The sequence below is a fragment of the Dipteris shenzhenensis genome, chromosome 6, assembly GCF_047967505.1.
Source record: "Dipteris shenzhenensis isolate YYH24624 ecotype China chromosome 6, Dip_SZ_1.0, whole genome shotgun sequence".
Taxonomy (NCBI): domain Eukaryota; kingdom Viridiplantae; phylum Streptophyta; class Polypodiopsida; order Gleicheniales; family Dipteridaceae; genus Dipteris; species Dipteris shenzhenensis.
In genome coordinates this window covers 2,889,789-2,910,673 of record NC_141601.1, presented here as the reverse complement: position 1 = coordinate 2,910,673, position 20,885 = coordinate 2,889,789, and the positions used below count along the sequence as shown (strand labels likewise).

The following is a 20,885-nucleotide window of genomic DNA, read 5'->3' as shown; positions in this document are numbered from 1 at the left end:
GTGAGGATCCTAAAATTCAAAACTGGTAGAGGGCTTGAAAAACCTAGATTTTATCTACTTTATACATAAATTAGTAGGTGGATCGTTGGATTCAAAACAAAAACTTTGGAGTATACATTCGCCACATTAAACACCTTACCAGAAGGAGCCCTTTTCGATCTCTAGGGCATGCCTTGGAATTTTGCAATGAATCAAATGCTGCCCAAAGTAGTAGGAGTGGTGGCAGCTGCTGCTGGCTAATGATGCTTAAGAGGTGCTATGCATACCCAAGATCCTGAGGATAGACCAATCCTTCCAACAAAATACAACCTTTTATATTGAAAGACACGGGACGATAAGAATCCAATAGGATTTACCCGTCGTAGACATGAGCATCGCAAGGGGACTCCATGGCCTTATTGTTAGTAGTATCGGATTTGTGTCGAGCCAAGTGAGGTGTTGAGGGGACCTCATCTCTAGCCTTTGCGAGTTTCTTCAATTCAAAGGCTAGAGATGACATCCGACCTTCTCCAACCTAGTAAACCTCATGATGAACACCAACGACCACATCCAAATCCCATAGCGTAGGCTCGCTCCAGGAAGGGAATTGATTGATGCTCTAAGAAGGGAATTGATCGATGCTCTATGAGCATAACGGGCTTTTCAACTCTTCAAACCCCTAAATTCCAATCCTGTTCTGATGTTCATCAGTTGGGTCACTTCACCATGGCTATCCTCTACAAAGCATTGAAGAATCCGACTGACATCCATGCTCAGTAAGTCACATCCTAGTACCCAAGAGTCACAGTTTTAGTTATGATCTATTCTACTTGAACACATATTTATTACCACACCTCGTCTTACTATGGAGGACTTAAGGATGATCGCATCAAGAGAAGAAGCAGTTTCACACGGGTGATGATAATAAAGTACTAACTAAAACAATTCAAAAAGCACAACAATAAAAAAAAGGGGTCTTAGGCTTTTGCAATGTTGATTTTTACCTCTAGCCCTTAGATCAATCCAAGATCAATCCAAGATCAAGGGCCTACAATTGTACAAATGGCTCAACTAGGGCTTAGGAAAACCATCAACTAGGGCTCAGGAAGACCAAACTTCCCCCTAGGTTGCCTACTGTAAAGATCAGAGTTAAAGATAAAACTGAAATAAGTTTTGTCCCACTTAACTCAAGACTACAAAGATGTTTCCTTTTTCTTTAAAAATGAGCACCTTCAGTTGTAACCAACTAGGACAAAGATTTTGGAACTCATAAGATCAATGGGCCTATCCCATTCCTTCTTGTTGTACATGCACTTTGTTGATCAACTCCCATCTTTGTTACCATTACCAAAGTAAATTCCATGTCGATCTAGGGGGTTGCTCCTCTATTAAGATAAACAACTCGTCATTTAGTCTTTAGAGACACAATCTTGGCATGACATCCCCATTTTTAATCTTCATCCTTGAATCCTCTAGGATTGGCATGGTAATCATGTCCTTGAAAGTAAGTTGTTTCTCCCATCAAGGTGGAAATACAAAAACTCCTAAAGCTAAATGGAAGCATTGTTAAAAGTAATAGTGCAAGTCCTCTAGCATCATCTGTCTCACCAATTGCACTATATAGGCCACAATTAACCTTGATCTTAACATGAGACTACCATTGACCTCCATAAGTTTCCTCCCAACTTTGAAGAAGAAAATTACTAGTTTTTTTACTTTGTGGTGCTTATTCTCTTGTACGTTGAGATATGCAAGCGTTGTCTTTGTTTTTTTTCTTTTAATTGTTGGCATAATAGACTCTACCATGATCATTTAAAAAAAAGGTACACTTAAACATGGAATTCATATGCAAATATTGACCATGGGTCAAGATTACTACAGTGAATTTTGGATCAAGAATCTTTAATCAATTGAGTTAGTAGATGAGGACAACATGCAACAAGAATGCACATCCATATGTGCAACAAGAATGTTGCTATGAATTGCCACGATGGATACTTGATGATATAAATCTTTTATATGCTCTAAACAAATATAGAGAATGAGAAGAGAGCCACATAAAGTTTATCATATTGCATAAGCAAGGAACGATTAACGTTAGAACATGCAATGGACATATCTTAGGGAAATCTAAATGATGCCCATAGCCCTAGTAAGGGCAAGGATTTTATATTAATATGCTTGCAAAGATTGTTGACACAATCCTAGCCAAATGTTAGAAGGAAAAGCATTTGTTAAATGGTGCACTAAACATGTGCCAAGGCTTAGGGAGACACCCATAGCCTAGCTTGCCAATTGATGAACCTATGAACAAATGGCAACAAATGATAATTCACATTACATTTGAATGGATAACCAAGGGAAAGTTGAACTTAAAGGCAAACCCTTGGTGAAAACTAAACCCTTTGATTAGGGGATAACAAACCCTCCCATCCAACTCAATTACATAGAAAAACATGGATTGCTAAACATATGTATCCAAACCATGGCCTAGCTTTTGTTTTAGTCAAGGAATACTTCAAGGTTCATGACTTGGATGAAGCATACTTTGCATGATTCTTTGGAAGAATTGTCACATGTTTTGTGATACTTTATAATGACTTATTTTGGGTATTTTTACTATATTTCACTTACATAACTAGCCTTTTTCTAGCTATTCTTATTTTCATTAGACCTCAAATCACTTTCATAATAACATATTAATAAAAAAAATTATTGGTCTATAAGCAAGGAATACATAGGGATTTGGTTTCTCAATGTGCGAATCTTGGATGTGTTCTTGGACTTATAAAGAGCTGTAAACATATCCCATGCTTCTTTTGATGACGACTGTGTTGAGCTATCCTAGCATGACATCTTGCACATTCTACTTGTCAGATGATATGCATACTTGTCTTTCTTGTCCCATTATGCCTGTGCTCAGGGAATGGTAGGGTCTGCTATAGGTGCGGACACTATTGGTGCAGTTGTAGATCCCATTGTACATCTTGCTACTAGTGCTGCGGCAACCAGTGGAGTAGAGCTACTGCTAGTTGGATCGTCTAATGGTCTAGGTGTAGACCCATTGAATACTCCCACTTGTCTTGAAGGGTCTCCATTCGGTATTTCCATGTGCTGTAATTGGAGTTGTCTAGCTTAGCAGATGCCTCTAAATTGAGGTTGCAAGTCGTAGACATGGTGCAAGAAATGTACTCAAAAGTGTCTGTGAAATCACTATCTGAATCAACTGCAAAACACTGACTGTGTCAAGTGAAATATAAATTGACGGCGGTGAAGATAGAACTACAATATATAAAATCTGTTACAAGGCTTGTGGCAAATGATGCCGAGAATAGCCAAGAGGCTTTACAAGGCTTGAATAAAGTGCACAATGCCAGAAAATAGCCAAATAGCTTTACAATGATGGGATGTGTGTGTGAAATCAAATCATGTGCAATTTGCCCATTGAATAATCAGTCAATGCCTCTGAACACTCTGAAGTCTTCTCATTGAACTGTGGAACGTCAGGTTTTAGGAAATGTGATGATGTGAAACTGCATGTGAGCGAAGGGACTAGGAACTATTTAGGAAATTTTTGGCATGGCTTTGCTTGGCTGCTTTGGAGTTCTCTCCGCTATGGATGATCTAATCTACTCTGAACTAGATCTAGACCAACCATCCAGCGATGAAAAAGAAGCAAATAATTCCTTTTCTTTGCTCGTTTTAGGTGTTGGGTCAAATGTGGCGATGTAGAGGTTGACGTGCATGAAGGAAGTGGATTTGTCATCGAGGCTCAAAAGTGTGTAATGCTTGCGCCAAAATGTGCACGTAGAGCACAAAAAATCAAGCATTTTTTCTTTTTGGAGCGCCTTCAAATTCTTCCTAGATGAAGAGATGCTGCTTGATCTAGGTGGAGGGGCAAAAGGAGAAAATGATGATGTGGCAGGGTGAGTCACATGCAAGGGTGTGCCTATGGGGTACTATGTGATGAGTTGGCAACTGGGTGCACATGTAGTGTGCCAGTGGAGAGGTAACTATGCTTGGCATGGGCCAGTGCCAAACAGGGGGTGTTGCCATGTGGCAGTGCTAAGGTGGACTAAAGACTAGGCACTGATGAGTCAGCTTTCATGCATGGGACGGCCCAACATGACGAGCTAGCCTCCACAATAGCTCCAAGTATCCCTCCAAGGCTCAACCATGCCACAGAGCCCTCTCCTACATGCACTCCTTCACCGACCACAGTCCTGTCCATCTCCTGCTATAGTGCATAGCAATCCCGTAGCCACAAGCGACCTTCATGCATCAACCCACCTTCATGCATGGGATGGCTCAACACATCGCGCTAGCCTCCATACTAGCTCCAAGTATCCCTCCAAGGCTCAGCCCATGCTATAGAGCCCTCTCCTGCATGCACTCCTTCACCGACCAATCTCGTCCATCTCCTACTATAGTGCATACAATCCCGTAGCCAAGGGGGACTTCTGCCACCATCGATATCCCACGACTGACCCCTCTACAACCAGTCACCACCACCTCAACTCCAGCCTACAACAAGGCATCACCTTAAGCCCATGACTTCTACAACTTGTGAGTGGTCACGGTGGTGACTCTTGTCAATGGACTGCACATAAACGGCTACTCACCGGACTCCCATCTATGAGCTCAATGATGCAATAGTATAATCGACCTCCAACCATGGGATGACTCTGACACACAGGCGACTCATCCACAACACACCGATGGCTCAAAGCTCCAGTTGCAACTCTAATGGCCAACACAAGACGTCACCCACAACAACGTAGCTCCAAAGCCCATGAATCTACTTGCCAAACAACTAATAGATATCAACGCTCCACTCTCGTGTAACTACGCGGGAACCAGCTAACTCTACTTGTAAGCCCCCCATATGAGGAGAAGGCATTTGAGTAGCTCTGTTATCCAATAGGTCCTGGTTTTGGACACCAGATGGGGGCCATGTGTGGCCTGATGGCTGGACGGCTTCAGATAGAGTTGGCACATTGCCAACTAGGCTACATGCAAGTGCAAGAAGGCATCCAGGCATCCCATGACTGACCGCACTGAGGGTAGATGGAGCATTTCCCGGGGCAGCCCACTCTCGGGTTGCGGGGCTCGTTTGGAGCCCCAAATGATCCCGGATGGCTTTGGGCCGAACAGTGACCGTAGGACAGTTGCTCTATTCTGTGCCATGGTTCTAACGTGTTGTCGGTGGCCTATTTTGGGACCGACCTCCAATCGGCCGTTTTGGGCCGATTGGGTTGGTCTCCCAATTGGGTCTAACTGACTACGACTGGTGGCTATACAAGAGCAAGCCCGTGAAGCCCATATTTATCACTGGCTACAGCAACCCTGATTCCTTCGCATCTAGCCTCCATCCTCTATTGTTTCCAGCATGCAATCAAAGCTTCTCACATAGGAGCGCACGGCTGGGAGGCAGCGCCATCTATTGTATCAATTTTACAATAATCAAAAATTTGATTCTACATACTATCTGCTTTTCTCTCTTGCATACGAGATCCTGTTATCTGTTGAGCACAGACGTATTGTTTTCTTTCAACAACCACCTTCTACTCTAGAGCGCCACCTGAAGCAACTCCAATCAGTGCCATACTTCAACCATGACTCTAGCATCTTCTTTGGGCCGTGACTCCATGCATGACCTCTACTCCAAAAGCCTCCAATGACTTGCAGGCTTGAGCTCCCACGCAGTTCCCACATAGCTCCCACACAGCCCAAGCTAAGCGCTCCTATAATGGCAGATAGTCTACGCCATAGCCCACAATCTTGAACCAACAAGCTCCAACCGGCATAGGGGATTGGCAATAGCAAACGATCGTGCATGGAGGGTATTTCTCACATAGAGACCACGACACCCTCATGGGAAACCCAAGCTCATACCTCCGCCGCATCAACATCATATCCTCATCACCGATAGATGACAGAATCTTCCTAATATTCCAGCATAGCTATCTTGATTCCCATGACCTTATCACCAAAGTGTGCTCACTCAAGGTAAACACATGGCAAGCTACTAAACCACCCACTAGGCTTGGGTCACAAGCTTGGGTCACTAACTTAACACGTGGCAGTTGGGTTACTCAATCGGAGATAAGGCTAACCCCGGTTGGGTCACCATAGAGAAGTGTGGTCAAATTTGTGACAAGTGGCACCCTTATCTTCATTGCCGCATCAGCAACTCTTATCCACGTCACCATGTCAGCAAAGTTGCTGTTGACGAAGGATGTGTAGAGGAGTTTGTGGAGGCCGAGTGCAAGAGTCGACTACTGGACATAGAACTCAATTGATGTACTGCCTTGGACTGCTTTGGTTGTAGGAAGCTGTGGAGCCTTCAAAGCACAGCTACTTGTGGCTGGTAGAGCCATCTTTGCTGAAGCTAGTTGTCTAAGCTTGGTGGTGAAGCTTTTTTGAAGCCAGAGCTTTGTCGATATATTGCAGAAGACCAGTGTCTAACTCAAGAGAGCTTCTCACAAAGAAACCTTCCAAACCAACCTTACACAAAAATCTCTCAAAGAATGATGGAAATATCTCACCAAATGGATGAAAATTCTCTCCTACGAAAGAGATGAAATGAACTCGCAATCACTCAAGAGCTCTTAATTGATCTCTTACACTCTCTCACAAATGGAATTTCTCTCAATCAAGAATGAGCAAAAATTTCTTTCACCAATCTCTCAATCACTCTCAGCTCTCAAAGATCGCAAGGCCTCAGCGAAAGGCAATGGAGCTCTGATACCATAACAAAATATGAAGAGGGGAGAGGAGAAGAGTGGAGATGAGCAGAGAGGGCATAGCTAGAGAGCACACCACAAATGCCTAACTGTACACTAGATTGAGTTGAAAATCTAGAATATATGAAAACCCTTTTAGGGCTAGGGTTAGGGCATCTAACCCTTTCCTTTATAGCACTCTATTGGGTTAGTGCTATGCACATATGATCACATGATGTTGAGCATGGTTTCTCAATAACTCTCCCTCTCTCCCTCCCTCTCTCCCTCTCTCTGTCTCTCTCTGTCTCTCTGTCTCTCTCTCTCTCTGTCTCTCTCTCTCTCTATCTATTTATCTATCTATACAAGTGTATTCTACCTGTCCATGACCTATAGGAGGGGAGGCTACTTTGATACCATGATAAGATGAAGGGTGTGTAGGAAGAAAGTAGCCACATGCACATGAGAGAAAAGGGAATTAAAGTGTGAGAAAAACGTAAACACATGTTGCAACCTACAATGTTGGATACCTTGTTATTCCAACATAGATTTGAAACTTTATACATAACCATATTCAAGTTTAGTGATTATTGGCCCTAGTTTAACCACTCTCTATTCTACGTTAATGAAATATTGATTTTGAGATTCCCAAGAAGCCTAGCATTTTTTGTATGAGTTGTGTGGCCTAGATATTGGATTCTAGCATTTGGTATCTACCTTGGTATCTAGAATGCATAAGCATGCATCTCATATTATATAATGAAATTGGATCGTATTCTATATTGATACAATTTCTAAGAATCCTAGAATTTATTATATAAGTTTTGTGGCCCACATAATAGATACTAGCATTTGGTATTTTGCTTTTTTTTCTTTAATATGAAATTTAATTGATGTAACATCCAAGGCCTTTGAGGAAAATGAGTGTGTATTATTAGTAAGTTTCTTTTATTTTGTGTTGCAGGGCTAGGTGCCAGCATCACTTTAAAATGCTCATTATAGGTCTACTTTAGTAATAAATTGAATAATAGTCTTAGGGAAAATTTTCCTAGTAAGATGGCATTTTTTAATAGTGAGTTAAGTTTGAATAGTATTAATTTTCCTATTTGGAAAAAATTATATTTTATACTTTTTATATTCTTTTTTTAATCTTCAAATTTGTTGTTTTATAGAAAATGTGCTGTTGTTTTTGTACAAATTTGGTCTTGTTAATGGTTAAAGGAGCTTTGATGAGTCTTTGGTTTCCATTTCATGCTCTCATATTTTAAAGTTTTTATATTCTTGTTTTGTCTTCAAATTTGTTGTTTTATAGAAAATTTGATGTTGTTTTTGTACAAATTTGGTCTTGTTAATGGTTTAAAGAGCTTTGATGAGTCTTTTGTTTCCATTTCATGCTCTCATATTTTAAACTTTGTATTGAAATGATGAGTTTCATAATATATGTTACTCTTGAGGTCATGGAATTAGACTCATTATTTTCTTATCTGTTTAAAGACTCTATTATTTTATTAATGAAGTGGAATTTTTTCATAAGATAATAAGAAAAGTTTCTCTTGTTTGATAGTGAAGATAAATAAGATACATGTCCCTTATTTGATAAATATTGTATATAAACCTTCTTGATTTTAGCTTGCCTATTGTGTGTCTCTTATTTTATTTTTATTTTTATAGAGAAAAGGCTTTCTAATTTTGCTTTGTAAAACCAATCATACAAATCAACGATCCAAAAAATGCATTGATTGTGGAGGCAAAAAATAAAGGAAAACTAAATTTCATCCAACATGTTCACATAGAAACCAACTCATCAAGGATTTTGTTGACATTTTCACATTTGCATTAACTCATCATTCATGAAACTTGGTCCCACAATACATGAAAAAAACGTGATCACATTGATGACCTTAAAAAATTGACTAGTGAACCGAATAAATATATCGGTGGTATAGGCGTTATACTGACATAGAGTTCATGATCCAGTGATATAAGGTCCCATATCGGTAGGGTTTTTGCTATTATTAGTATTATTAGCAGCAATATATGAATAAATACCATTGATATTAATATTAATACTAGTGGTGTTTATTCATGTATCGGTGGTAATTTTGATTGCCTTTCTTGCCCATCTTCTAAACACTTGTACGAGCTTTGAATGCTCTTCATTTGACAAGATCGTAGTCCATGGCTCTTGCACTTAGCATGGTGGGGTAAGGTGGACCATAACTGGGTCGTGAGAGAGAGTATTCATTATGGTTTTGCTAAAGTGGTTGATTGATGCAATATCCAACAAATTGGGGTAAGAGTCAACCACAATGAGGCATTGAATGCGAAGGGATTGCATAAGGTAATGAGATTTTCAAGAGGTTATTTTTGCCAAATTTTTGGATTGAGGAGATGGTACAATTGCCTTTATATTTGTGTGAGATGTCAATTTTATTTGGAGATATTTTATTGATGCGTGTTTATGCATGTGGATTTTGGAATTTTTGTTTGAAAGCAAGATTTGCATGATGATTTGTGGAAGTGATCAACTGCTCTATTAGGGTAAGGGTCAATCATAGCTACGAGCCAATGAATGCAAGCCAATGCATGAAGATTTGTGGAAGTGGTCAACTGCTCTATTAGGGTAAAGGTCAACCACAACTACAAGCCAATGAATGCAAAAGACATTATGTGAGGTAATGAGATTTCCAAGTGGTTATTTTTGCCAAATTTTTTGGATTGGGGACATGGCACAACTTGGACGTATATTTGTGTAAGGTGCTATTTCTTTTTGGAGAGATTGTATTGATACATGTTAATGCATTTGGACTTTTTGTATCAGAAACCGGATTTGCATTTGGTGTCACTTTTATTATGTTCTATTTATTGTTAATTGTAATAGCAATGGCCCCCAACAAAGCTAATGGCTACATGCTTCCTTGATGCATGATGATGTAACACGATGTAATGAATGGTGATGCAACATGAAATGATGCTTGATGATACTACATGACATTTGCAAATTTTAGGAAATAGACTTAAGCGGCTTGAAAATGAGACTCAAAATGTGATTTTATTACATCCTTGTGACAAATATATGTACATGAATTTGCCTTCTATTACAATTGGCTAATCCATAATCCTTAGATCAAGATTCATCTCTTTACTAGGCCGCATAGGTACCTCCCAATCGTAATCAAATGCTCAAAGTTCTTGCACTGCATCTTCAACTGTAAGCCTATTCAATGGGTTTCTTGCCATCATCTTCTCACCAATATGTATCAAAATTTGTCTAAAAAATGCTTGGTTAGGCATGTGAGTACCCAAAGTTCACTATTTAGTTGATAATCTAACCAAGGGCAAAAATGTCTGATTGCATATTGTATCTCACTTTTCTTGCAAAAGCCTACAACTCAAGTGCAAGTAGTGCTTTTGGGAATGATCTTGCCCGTGATGGAAAATTTAGAGTTTTGCCAACCTTTTAAACTTTCATCGTGCAACCACTTCATTTTTATTTCCTTTGAAATACCTTGTGCAATTTCCCAATGAATGATTACAACATGACATACACCATTTGGAGTGAAATAGAGCAAGATGTTTCCACGGTGCAAGTCTGTGTGGAACCATTGAGCATGATGCAATTATGCAAGTCTAGCCAAGAGAGATGGATACGATGTGTACATTGGTAGCACAAAAAAGTTAATTCTTTGCACCACATTTTCTAGACCAATGATTGCATCCTCTAGTTTTTCATTTGCCTATGCCCTCTTCTTTGCTCCTCCCTTCACATCAAAGTTAACATTTATCGAACCCTTCATTATATGGTAGCAGTAGCTGGAGGAAAATTTGTGACATGCTCCCACCATTTTAGTATGGTGTGGTGGTCCAAATGGGCTCTTCTCTAGTACTTACAATACCCTCATGAGAATAGGATGTATTTCATGGTGTGGTGGTCCAAATGGGCTCTTCTCTAGTACTTACAATAACCCTCACGAGAATAGGATGTACTTTATGCATTGCCACTAGTCTTCATGATTCTTGTCTAAGAGCACCTGCACTACCCTTGTCATGCTTGCCATAAGGACTAGTAGGTAGAGCTAATAGTTTCTCATAGGTTCCAGATGTGATCTATTCTCCCCAATAGATCTCTTACTCTATGATAAATGTGGCAAAAGTCACAATTCCTATGTGACTAGCTCAATATTGTAGCCTTCATGCTGTACCTCCAAGTATCATGCCTTTGAAATCGGCAGTGCCTCCCTCCTCATCCTGCTCAAGTTGATCCTCTACAATTCCAGACCGTAAGTTTGATCTCTTCTCCCAACTCTCAATTCTACGATTCTTCTTGTTTGATCACAAGATTTTTCCTTTATCCTTAGCCTATACTGTATCCCATTCTTTCATCTTTGCTTCACTGAGATCATTGACAACTAATGATCTTTTACCACACATGTCTCTATCTATGTGTACACATTGATAATTTGTGATTCAAGCCAAATAAATGCTTTAGACTCTAATCTACCATGCTGGCAAGATCATGGGTTTGGGCATCTTGTTTTAGGATCGTCTTTGTGTCCTGTATGTTTTTTATCTTGAAATTACATAACCTATTTGTGCTTTGTATGGTGATCTCCATCCCTCTCTCTCTCTCTTGCAAGCTATTGATTTTCTCTAATATTTGCTTACAAAGAACCTAGCTAACTCTCTTGTTTTGCTTTGATATTAATGCATGGTTGCCCTTAGTGCCAACAAAACCTTCCATCTTGCAAAAAAGTTGTGTGAGAGTTTGAAAGTTGGATACAATATCTGCAGATACAGAACTCATGTATTAGTGTAACATGTAGTGTACAAGATATAGTGCATTAAAATAAAAGAGGACAAGTACCACTTCCTTTTCAAGAGAGTCTAGGGACTGACCCTAGAAGTGGTTCTTGCCTTGTGAGCATAGGGACTAAGGACTACTCTATGGGCCTAGGCCCTGGCATGGGGCTAATGATAGAAGATGAGAATTACCTCTCATATCAAAAGAGATTAAAATTGAAACAATGTGGTCATTATATTGAAGTGGTGGCATGAGTAGCATTGGTAATGATAACAATAGTGTCGGTAACAAATACATCACCTATGGTAAAGGGACGTCTACCAATGGTACAACTATTAATACCACTGGTAATATTAATATTACTATAAGGAAATTCATTCCAATCTCGCTCATTGATACCACTATTATTATTGATGGTAATGGAAACTTTCTAGTGGTTTTTAATCCATTATTAGTGAGGTAAGGTCATTTTACTAGTGATAGATAGACAATTTTCCATTTTTAAGACCAACAAGATTTTGTCATCATTCCATGCATGATTTTGTGAAAAGGATGTTCACGAATGCTAATCACACAAAAAGTTGTGTGATTACATAAACATGTAATCAATACAAGTCACTGCCTAGGCAATTTCTAAAACAGTGTGGCTAACAACTAGGGTGGTGGGTTGTACAACCAAAAAATGTCTAGATTGGTGAAAATGTAGAAAACACATGTAGGCCAAGTGCTACAGAAATGCATGTGCCTCTCAATGGTAGCCTGAAAAACCATTGTTCCATATGGCATGCAAGGTGTAAATGATATTCTTCCAGATGGCAACAAGATTGGTTTTTGGGGAGATTGATTGGACACCCATCACCATATTATAATGAGCAAGCCATATGTCCTAGGCAACGATGTTGGACACCATCACCCACATACTATTTGAGCAGATATCAGCCACATTGATGAGAGGGAGGTGTTGTATCTTGAACCTCAATCCAGAGGACTCTCTGTCCTTGGATCCTATAGGTTGGCACAAGTGTGTCGATTAAAAAGGCATGGCCTCCCTCTATTAGCTAGGCTTAGATGCCCAAGGTGAAGTGCCTTTGCATCCTCTACAACCTATCCATGATCCGGAGGGGCCCCTACCAAATCCTATATTCTATGGGTTCCTCCATAAAAAAAGTGGGATCATCTTGAGGTCTCAGTCTTGCATCATCAAAGGTATCTCCCATTAATGCACATCTGATCCAACCATGGGTCCTCCATGGTCCACCATCCATGAGAAATGTAAAACCTTTTCTGGACAAAGACTAGTCCATATACATAACCAAAATCTAGGATGACCTCCTGTGGCACTTGTTACTCCAACCAATGGCTCTCTTTTGAGATGGTCTCTCAAGAGCGTCCCAAGCAACTGCAAATGGTATCCAATGCACATGGTGTATGAGAATAAGGGTACCTTTTTAATCATACCTTGACCCACCTTTGAGGGCCAAAACCACTCTCTTAGATCCCACTAAACCTCTCAAAGGGGGGGGGATCCCTTAGCCAAAGCCACCAGCATGAATGATCCTACCCCGCAGTGACTGGTGCTGAGCCAGTGGACTAACTCTTGCCTAAATGTCCCTCTACTCTAATCTCTTGCCACGCTAGCATCTCCAAGGAAACATTTACCCCTAGATCTCCCTTTTTCTTGGCTACTAAAACCTCAAGCCACCTAATTTGTATTGCATAGAGTGGATAGCACCAAGGGTTTTATTAATACACTGGGATCCTCAAAGGCACCCCTATCGTAGAAAAAATCCATAGCATTGTGAGGGGGTTCCAGGCCTTCTTGGCGTTCCCCGTTGCTACTAAGCACCGTTTGCTTGTTTATTATTTGTACCTGTGTCCCTCCTAAGCAAGGGCCGGTGGTTTGGAAGAATTGCCTAGTCATCCTACCTCCCTGTCATACCTAGTGCTTCTTAGAGGAGTGATAGGAGAACTCGACCCTTTAGATGTCAGTGCCTAAACATCAATCCATGCACTTTCATACCTATCTACAAGCCACTACGAGGCTTGTCTTTGCTCCCTAAGACATTGTATGGAAGTTATATCTTGTCTCAAATCTATCTCTTAGACTTGTAGAGAGTATCATTGCCAAAGTGTGTATATTTGAAGCTCCTCCCTACTCCTTTTTATCACATCTACTACCTAGTTAGTGAAGAGGTGAGTGGGATAAAAGAGGTGCATCATGGCAAGAGTGAGAACACATGAGATATAGAAATGAGTGTTCTCTTGATTATGAGAGAGGTGACTCTCTCTTATAGAAATGGGAAGAGGGTGGCCTAGATCATAGGAACCTTCCCTACATCAGTGGCAATCAGCCCCTAAATCAGTGGGACTGGCCTAAATCAAAGGAACCCCGCATGTGGGGGCCTTTGTGCTTACATCATCACTTAGGTCACACACTGGACACCTCATAGCACTAGATGTGCCTCTACAACACACACACACACACATGTGACTCCCCTAGATGTACACATGCACCATAGAGCAAGCCCTTGACTATAGTTATCCCAACATACCCCCCCTCAAGGGTTTGCCTCTTGCAATGTCAAGGATACATCAAGTCTCATAGTTTCTCATGCCATCTCATGGTGGTCAAGGATAAATCTATGTCTAGGATCTCATGCTAGCAAAGGTGCCCAAGGGTCAAGGATTACAAAACTGGGATAGACCAAACACATATCACATGGCCTACATCATATGGTGACCAGAGGTGATTTACAAAAGACAAAACATATGACATTCTTTTTGGAGTACTACTCCAGGTAGAGAACCTAAAAATTTGACCAAGTGATGATAAACAAAAATTCAAAGACAAGTTGCTCAAAAGGCAAAGTTCTTGTCTTCTACTACAAAGTTGGATGCTTCTTTTGTTGATGAAGTTCTCTCTTCAACTAGATATGCTTCATTTTCCTTGGAGTTGTAGTAGGAGGCATTTCTCTCCTCTTCCAAAAGAGAAGCATCAATATCCACCCAGTTGGATGTAAAAGTGTTGCTATACTCTTCATCTAGAAGACTTTTGAGTAAAACTTGTGCACCAAATACCTTTTCAAGTTGCACCCAAACTTCATGTGAAGTCTCACACCCATCTATGTGATGAATGTATGAGTCACTAAGTCCCAATGCTGTGATAGCAAGGACCTTTTCATATTGAACTATCCATTGCACTTCCATTTTTTTAAGGATGGTGAACTTCTTGTTCTCCATAATCTTCTTGAAGTGTCCAAGTTTTATCTTGGTACACACAACATATCATCTTGATCATGTCACATCTAAGCTCATCACTTAAAACAATCTTTTTAGACATCAAGGTCAGGGTAGAGCACCCAATGAAAAGTGATGATTTTCTATATATGTCACTTATGAACGAGTAAGTACCTTTGGGCAACTCCTTCACCTTTTGAAGACATGATTATGAGTAGGTCTTACCACTTGATATATCATTCAAGGGCAGTGTCTATACTCTTACAACCAGTATCTCTCAACACAAGTCACCTATCTTCAAAATGATAACTATCCCTTTGCAAATGCCACTCAAACATAGACAATGTAGACATCATTTCCATAAATGACAAGTACCATGACACTTGTGGAGTCCATTTCGGAGTCAATACTTAGTCAAATAGAGATCTAATAGTGTAGCCAGCTAAAACAGATATAGAATAAAATTTTTGACTGGTCAAACCTCTGGGATGGTCAAAGTTTGACCATATTTTGTATGTTTCCCTCAAATCGAACAATCTGAAGCTGGAGGGTGCAATTGAGGCTGTAGAGAAGGGCATTCAAGGGGCTTTTAGAGTCAAATGAAAGGCCTAACATCAGAGAAGATCCTCAGGAGAGGATAGGCGAAAAAATGGGCTGCATCTGTGGGAATCCCACCTTTTTCAACTGGTCTTTTGCGGGTCATTGAAAGGGGGTGTTGGGATATATGAGTAACTACCCCACTAGTGAGACCCTCAATGAGGAGGACATGGGAGAGGAGGACATGGGAGTCAAGACAACTACAAGAAGTAAAGGGTAGCTAGGGCTGCCATGTGGGCATAAAGTGAAGGTGCCACATGGCAAATCTGAGAGAAGAGAGGGCATTCTTAGGGGCTGCTAATGTGCAACACGTTGGTAAGGCAACCATATGGGCAGAAGCATGGGATGCAAAGAAGGCCTAAAGCTTGGGGCTAGAGGAGCCCGGGAAAAGGGGCCGAAAGGACGCCTCAAGAGGGCATTATATAGGCCAAGAGCAACTCAACTAGAGGCACTAGACAAATGGGGTCAACTAGAATGGGACAACATCATGGGATGCCTAATCGAATTGAGAAATGGGACAACATCATGTGGGACTAATGCTTATGCATCTATAAACTTGAATGCCCACCTTGCATCTATCCTTATTTCAAAGTATTAAGCTATGGCCAAATAATCAAATCTTGGTTAACCTCCTTAAACAAGTGGATGATGCTTTGAAAGTTCAAGGGATTGAAATTGCAAATGTTGTTAGAGCAAGGGCAAGGCCAAAATGGGTTCAACTGGGAGATTGCTCCTCAAGCCATTGAAGGGTAGGCATACTCAGGACCCCAAATTTGTAGGGTCAGACGACACATTGATGGCTCAACCTTCTAAAAGTGTTAAAAAGCATAGTGAGGTGATCCCTTTTGTTGTAGCCTTAGGGAGAGAGATTGTGCCAACTATTATGTAGGCTGATAGCATGAATCTCAAAATGTGATGTCCACAGATTGAATCAACCCTTTTTAATCGATAAGCTCTTCCATGCACTAGGAAATCTACAAGATGAGTAAGTTCTTGTCCAAGTTTTGATGACAACAAGAATTTTCAAGCTGTTTTGGTTACCTACTAGTTGATGATTGCACGAATATGGCAATACTAATATTGGAAGGTTGGTAGCTGATATGTCCCTTAGAGAGTCTAATACATCATGGATTTTTGCACAAGTTTGTAATATCTTCGAAAATGTTCACAATATATCATCAGTAATAGATAATGCATTGGCAGGTAAAGAGCAATGGATTCACCAAAATTCCCACATGAATAAGGCCTCTCACTGAATCTAGTGGGACTTCATCCTCAAAATTTTACATGTTCAGTGGGGTCAGAGTTCCTCAATTCTATTCATGCCTTGTTTAGTTATGCAAGAGTAATTGTAATGATCAATGGCGATGTGGTGGGGAGTTTGGAGCTTAGGAGATCTACATTAGGCAAGGCTAAGGGCTCGATTACACAGCCATATATGTGGCCATATCACAATGAGATGCAATGAAAGAGTTTCATTGTTTCTGCAATGTTTCAGTGTGAAATATCTATTAGGTAATTATTTGTCTGTGTGACACACACACTTTTTTTTTGGGGGGGGGGGACCTTTGATTAAGAAGAATGTACATTAATAGCTGTCCCAAAGTGAAATAGCTACTACTGATAAACTAGAAGAAGGTGAAAAACAGAGTCATGAGTGCTCCAGTGAAGAAGAACTAGTACAACAAACCTAAAAGCAGTGGAAGAACACTTCTAGCTAGACCGTAGGAAGAATTCCCCTGAAATGCAGGTCTTGAAGGGAGCAACAGAAAGGAAGAAATGATAAATGTCCATAGAAGACTTTCAGTATGTACACACATTTTTTTAGTGAATCCATTGGCATATAGAACAGTCCCATCACACGCGCAAGCGCATAAACACACGCGCACACACGTGTATGTATATTTATGTGTATATGTGTGTGTGCATACATCTTCGACGCCCCGTCTCTTGCCAAGTATTCTGTTTTTCAGGCCGCCTTGTGGCAATCCTTCTTTGATTGTCTGCAAGTTCAGGATATTGATTATCCTGCTTGCTTGTCATATATTGAGATTTTCTAATGTTTGTAGCTAGAGTGCCCCTTTCCATGGGACTGAATTCTGTAATATGCGCCCGTGTGTACACACACACACATACGTGCGTGCGCACATACATGTGCGCACACGTGCATGCAGAAACACTAGGAAATTTTGTTAAAAGAAACATATCTGCTTTTCAGACGTTTCATTAAAATGTGTCACTGCTGAAACCCTTTCACATTTCAGATCTCCTGAGATGCGGTTTTATGTGACTATGTGTATCGTTCGGTCCACCTTCTAGGGTCAGCCTAGGAACAAGTCAGAGTGTCCCAGTTGACTGGTATAGTCGGCCTGTTTGGAGGAGGGGGGGCAGACCAGCCCTCCCCACCTTACTAATAGGGGGCCATAGGGCGCTTGTACCCCCAACCAGCAGAGCCACTGAATCCCTACATAAGGCACAGGGCAGCAGGAAAGGAAACCTCTTGTAGGAGCAGCACACAGCCCTGATTTTGGTATCATGCTGCAGGTATGAGGCATACGGGGGGTGCATTTTGTACTAAGATTTGTAGTGTTTGGAGGGTCCTACATGCATGGTATTTTGGATGTCATACTTGAGTGTACATTCGCTTCCAGATCTGTAAGTCTTCTTCGGGTGAACTAGGGAGTGCACACATCACTAGTGATATTGTTGGAGAAGATAATGCGCAGCCAAGGTAAGTGATCTGAAAAGCTATGCGCAGTACGAGAGCCAAGCAGAAATGGATTGGATAGCTATGACCTGTGTTGATTATAAGCATGATAAAGATGGCTGTTCTAACAGCAATGATACTGGTCAGAGCAAACCTTTTCATGATGAAAGACTCTCAGAAATGCAACAGTGGAGAAGAGGATGATTGCCTATATGCAAAATGATAAAATTATTACACAGAAAGTAGATGATGAAGGATGCCGAGTAGCTTGCATATGATGGCAAGCATAACAATCAGCAGGCAAAGTCTCTGACAGTCCTCCTGGAAATGCACCAAGAAATGATGATGGACATGGCCAAAGGTTGAGCATACCACTTCACAGTTGTTCACTCTGTGAGTCTGTATAAAAGTCCTACCCCTACATTTGACAGCCCTACAAGGATAAGGGCACCTCAAAGGAGTGCCAGAAATGCAGGGACAGAAATGTAAGAGAATTTATCATCACCTGCAAAAGCGAATTGAGGTGAACATAAAGAGATAATGCAAGATACTCAACCAACACCTTATTGCAAGGAGAACTTGGCTCTTCTGAAGAATAACAAGGATGTATGTTAATTTGAATACAAGAATATGCATATGAATTTAACGAGAGTGAAGGAAAATACAAGATAAAGAATTATAACAAAAGAGCTCAAGTTGCAACCTTGTTTTTGTGTGAAGGATGCAATTATGGCAGACACCAACATTTTCATGTGTTCACAAGACTGACAAGGTAAAAGGCAATCAAACAGATACATTATCATCATATTCTTTGTGGTATTTCATGAGAACAATTACATATAAACGTTCCTTGGCAAGCAAAGACATTAGCAATAGGCAACCACAATTGCAAATGTACTTTTCACACTTACCAGTGATGGGGATATGATATCAACATACTATCATATGAAAAATATGTCATTATATTTCATCATGTCCTTGTATCCTATGGAACATGCATTCTCATTCTGTACTTATACAAATAGGCTAAAGCATCATGAAGACACTCTCGTACACCTACACCAAAGTGCTACGCCTCCACCCCTTCCCTTGGCAACAATGATTTCCTCGTCTGCATAGAACCATATGAAGAAAGGGTCCTTTGTAGTCGGAGTGCGGTCTTGATCTTGTTTCCTCTCAAGATTGAGCTTGAATGGACCTAACTTACCAATTTGGATCTTCACATTTTCAAATAGAAAAGCCAAGATTCGGTTCTTCCAAGACATTCTTCCTTCAAATGTGAGGCAGCCTAGAGGACCAAGATAGATCCCATTCTCAATCCTCATAGCCTGCAACGTAGATGGTTACCTCTCAATGGAAGAAAGAATGGGAATCACATTAAACAGAGAAAATAGATGGCACAGCTAAACAATTCAAACCCGTCCAAGCGTGTTTAAAACTTCTTCTTGGCATCTAGTCTGTGCGGCTACAAACAACAAGTAATACTTCATCTCTTTCCCACCCCAAGGACGAAAATGGCATTCTTACTGCACAGTTTTTTGCACTTACAGCTGCGTCAAATCTCTGAACTGCGGTAAATGGGACATACTGTCCACCTCCAGGCCCCCCTTTCAAAGAATCTGAGACCTGTAGCTCAGCCACAGAATTTCCAGAAAGCCTGTTAGACCCTGTTTTCATCTTGATGCAAAATTGGATTCACTTATTGAATGTTGTGAGAATAACTTCTCACCACGTTCTTGCTTGCATTGAAGATTAGCATCCACGTTCGTCCCGGTGATTCAGTACCTCCGATAGTATGCAAAAAGTCTGACGGATCAAGTTTGGCCTTCTCCAACACGCGGAGCGCGGCATATACATCTGTGGGGAGCACTTTCTTCGTTTTCGAGGCGGTTTTCAGAAGTGACACGCTCTGCTCCACTTCAGCAGGCCTGAGTGTGGCGTCTTTTTCGGATGAAGATCCTGAAGATAACCCAAAGATTGCTCCGAAAGAATAAGACCACCACCTAATAGAGACATCAGGTTAACACAGCAGCTACCCACACTACTAGCACGCAGAACGATCAATCTCTCCAGCCATTGGAGAATCTACAAGTCAACAAGAAGCACCTGTTTCTATCGCAAGGCCTGCGTCGGAACGAGTAGCACGCTTGGCGAATTTAACGGATGACTTGGGAGTGCAAACAGCGCTAGATGGCCAGATTGAGAACGCCTTTCCTGAAGCGAGAACGGCATGATCGCAATCAAAAGTTGGAGGATGCTGGAGACTAAGAGAAAAAGCCATGACTGCCGATTGCTACATGCACTGGGTGTCACCACGTGGATTTTATCGTCTGAGCCATTGTCACCCTTCACACCTTTGGGCGTTCGTGATTCGACGGTCGACCCTCTCCGGCAGCGTAGATGGACTAGAAAATAAACAGTCACCACATCATTACAAACAAGGTGAAATTCTTCATTCGAACCTATGTCAGGAATTCTCTTGATTTAGATTGATGTATGTGTATGGAGTATCCTGTAGATGTGGTCAATCCCGGACCCGTAGATTGTTGTTGGCCCTTAATTCATCAAGTACATGCTGTGGTGTACCATGAAGTCTTGCAGCCGCCCCATTTGTGTGGACGATTGGGTCATGTCAATGTTGAAATCACCTACTGCATATGTTGTTGTAGATGGCGGAATGAGTTGTATCAGGTCGTGTATCATTTGGAGTAGATATTCCACTTTTGTTTTGGGTAATTTGTATGTGTTAAGTATTCCAATTGTTTCTTTTTCAGTGTTCCCGAACACCGTGAGTTGGATCTGGCACTTCTCATCCCCGACGTGAGTCTCTTGGATGAGTTCT

General features: G+C 40.9%; 1 protein-coding gene across 1 annotated transcript; it reads right to left on the bottom strand.

Annotated features, from left to right (window-relative positions):
- Positions 1–18,854: 18,854 nt before the first annotated feature.
- On the bottom strand, positions 18,855–20,449 carry LOC147900641 (microbial collagenase). The gene is made up of 4 exons (XM_087376010.1): positions 20,150–20,449; positions 19,773–20,002; positions 19,592–19,669; positions 18,855–19,371 (listed from the first exon to the last, which is right to left on the bottom strand). Exons 1-4 carry the CDS (start codon positions 20,322–20,324, stop codon positions 19,078–19,080), a joined length of 777 nt encoding a protein of 258 aa, XP_087232136.1. The 5' UTR covers positions 20,325–20,449; the 3' UTR covers positions 18,855–19,077.
- Positions 20,450–20,885: the final 436 nt, after the last annotated feature.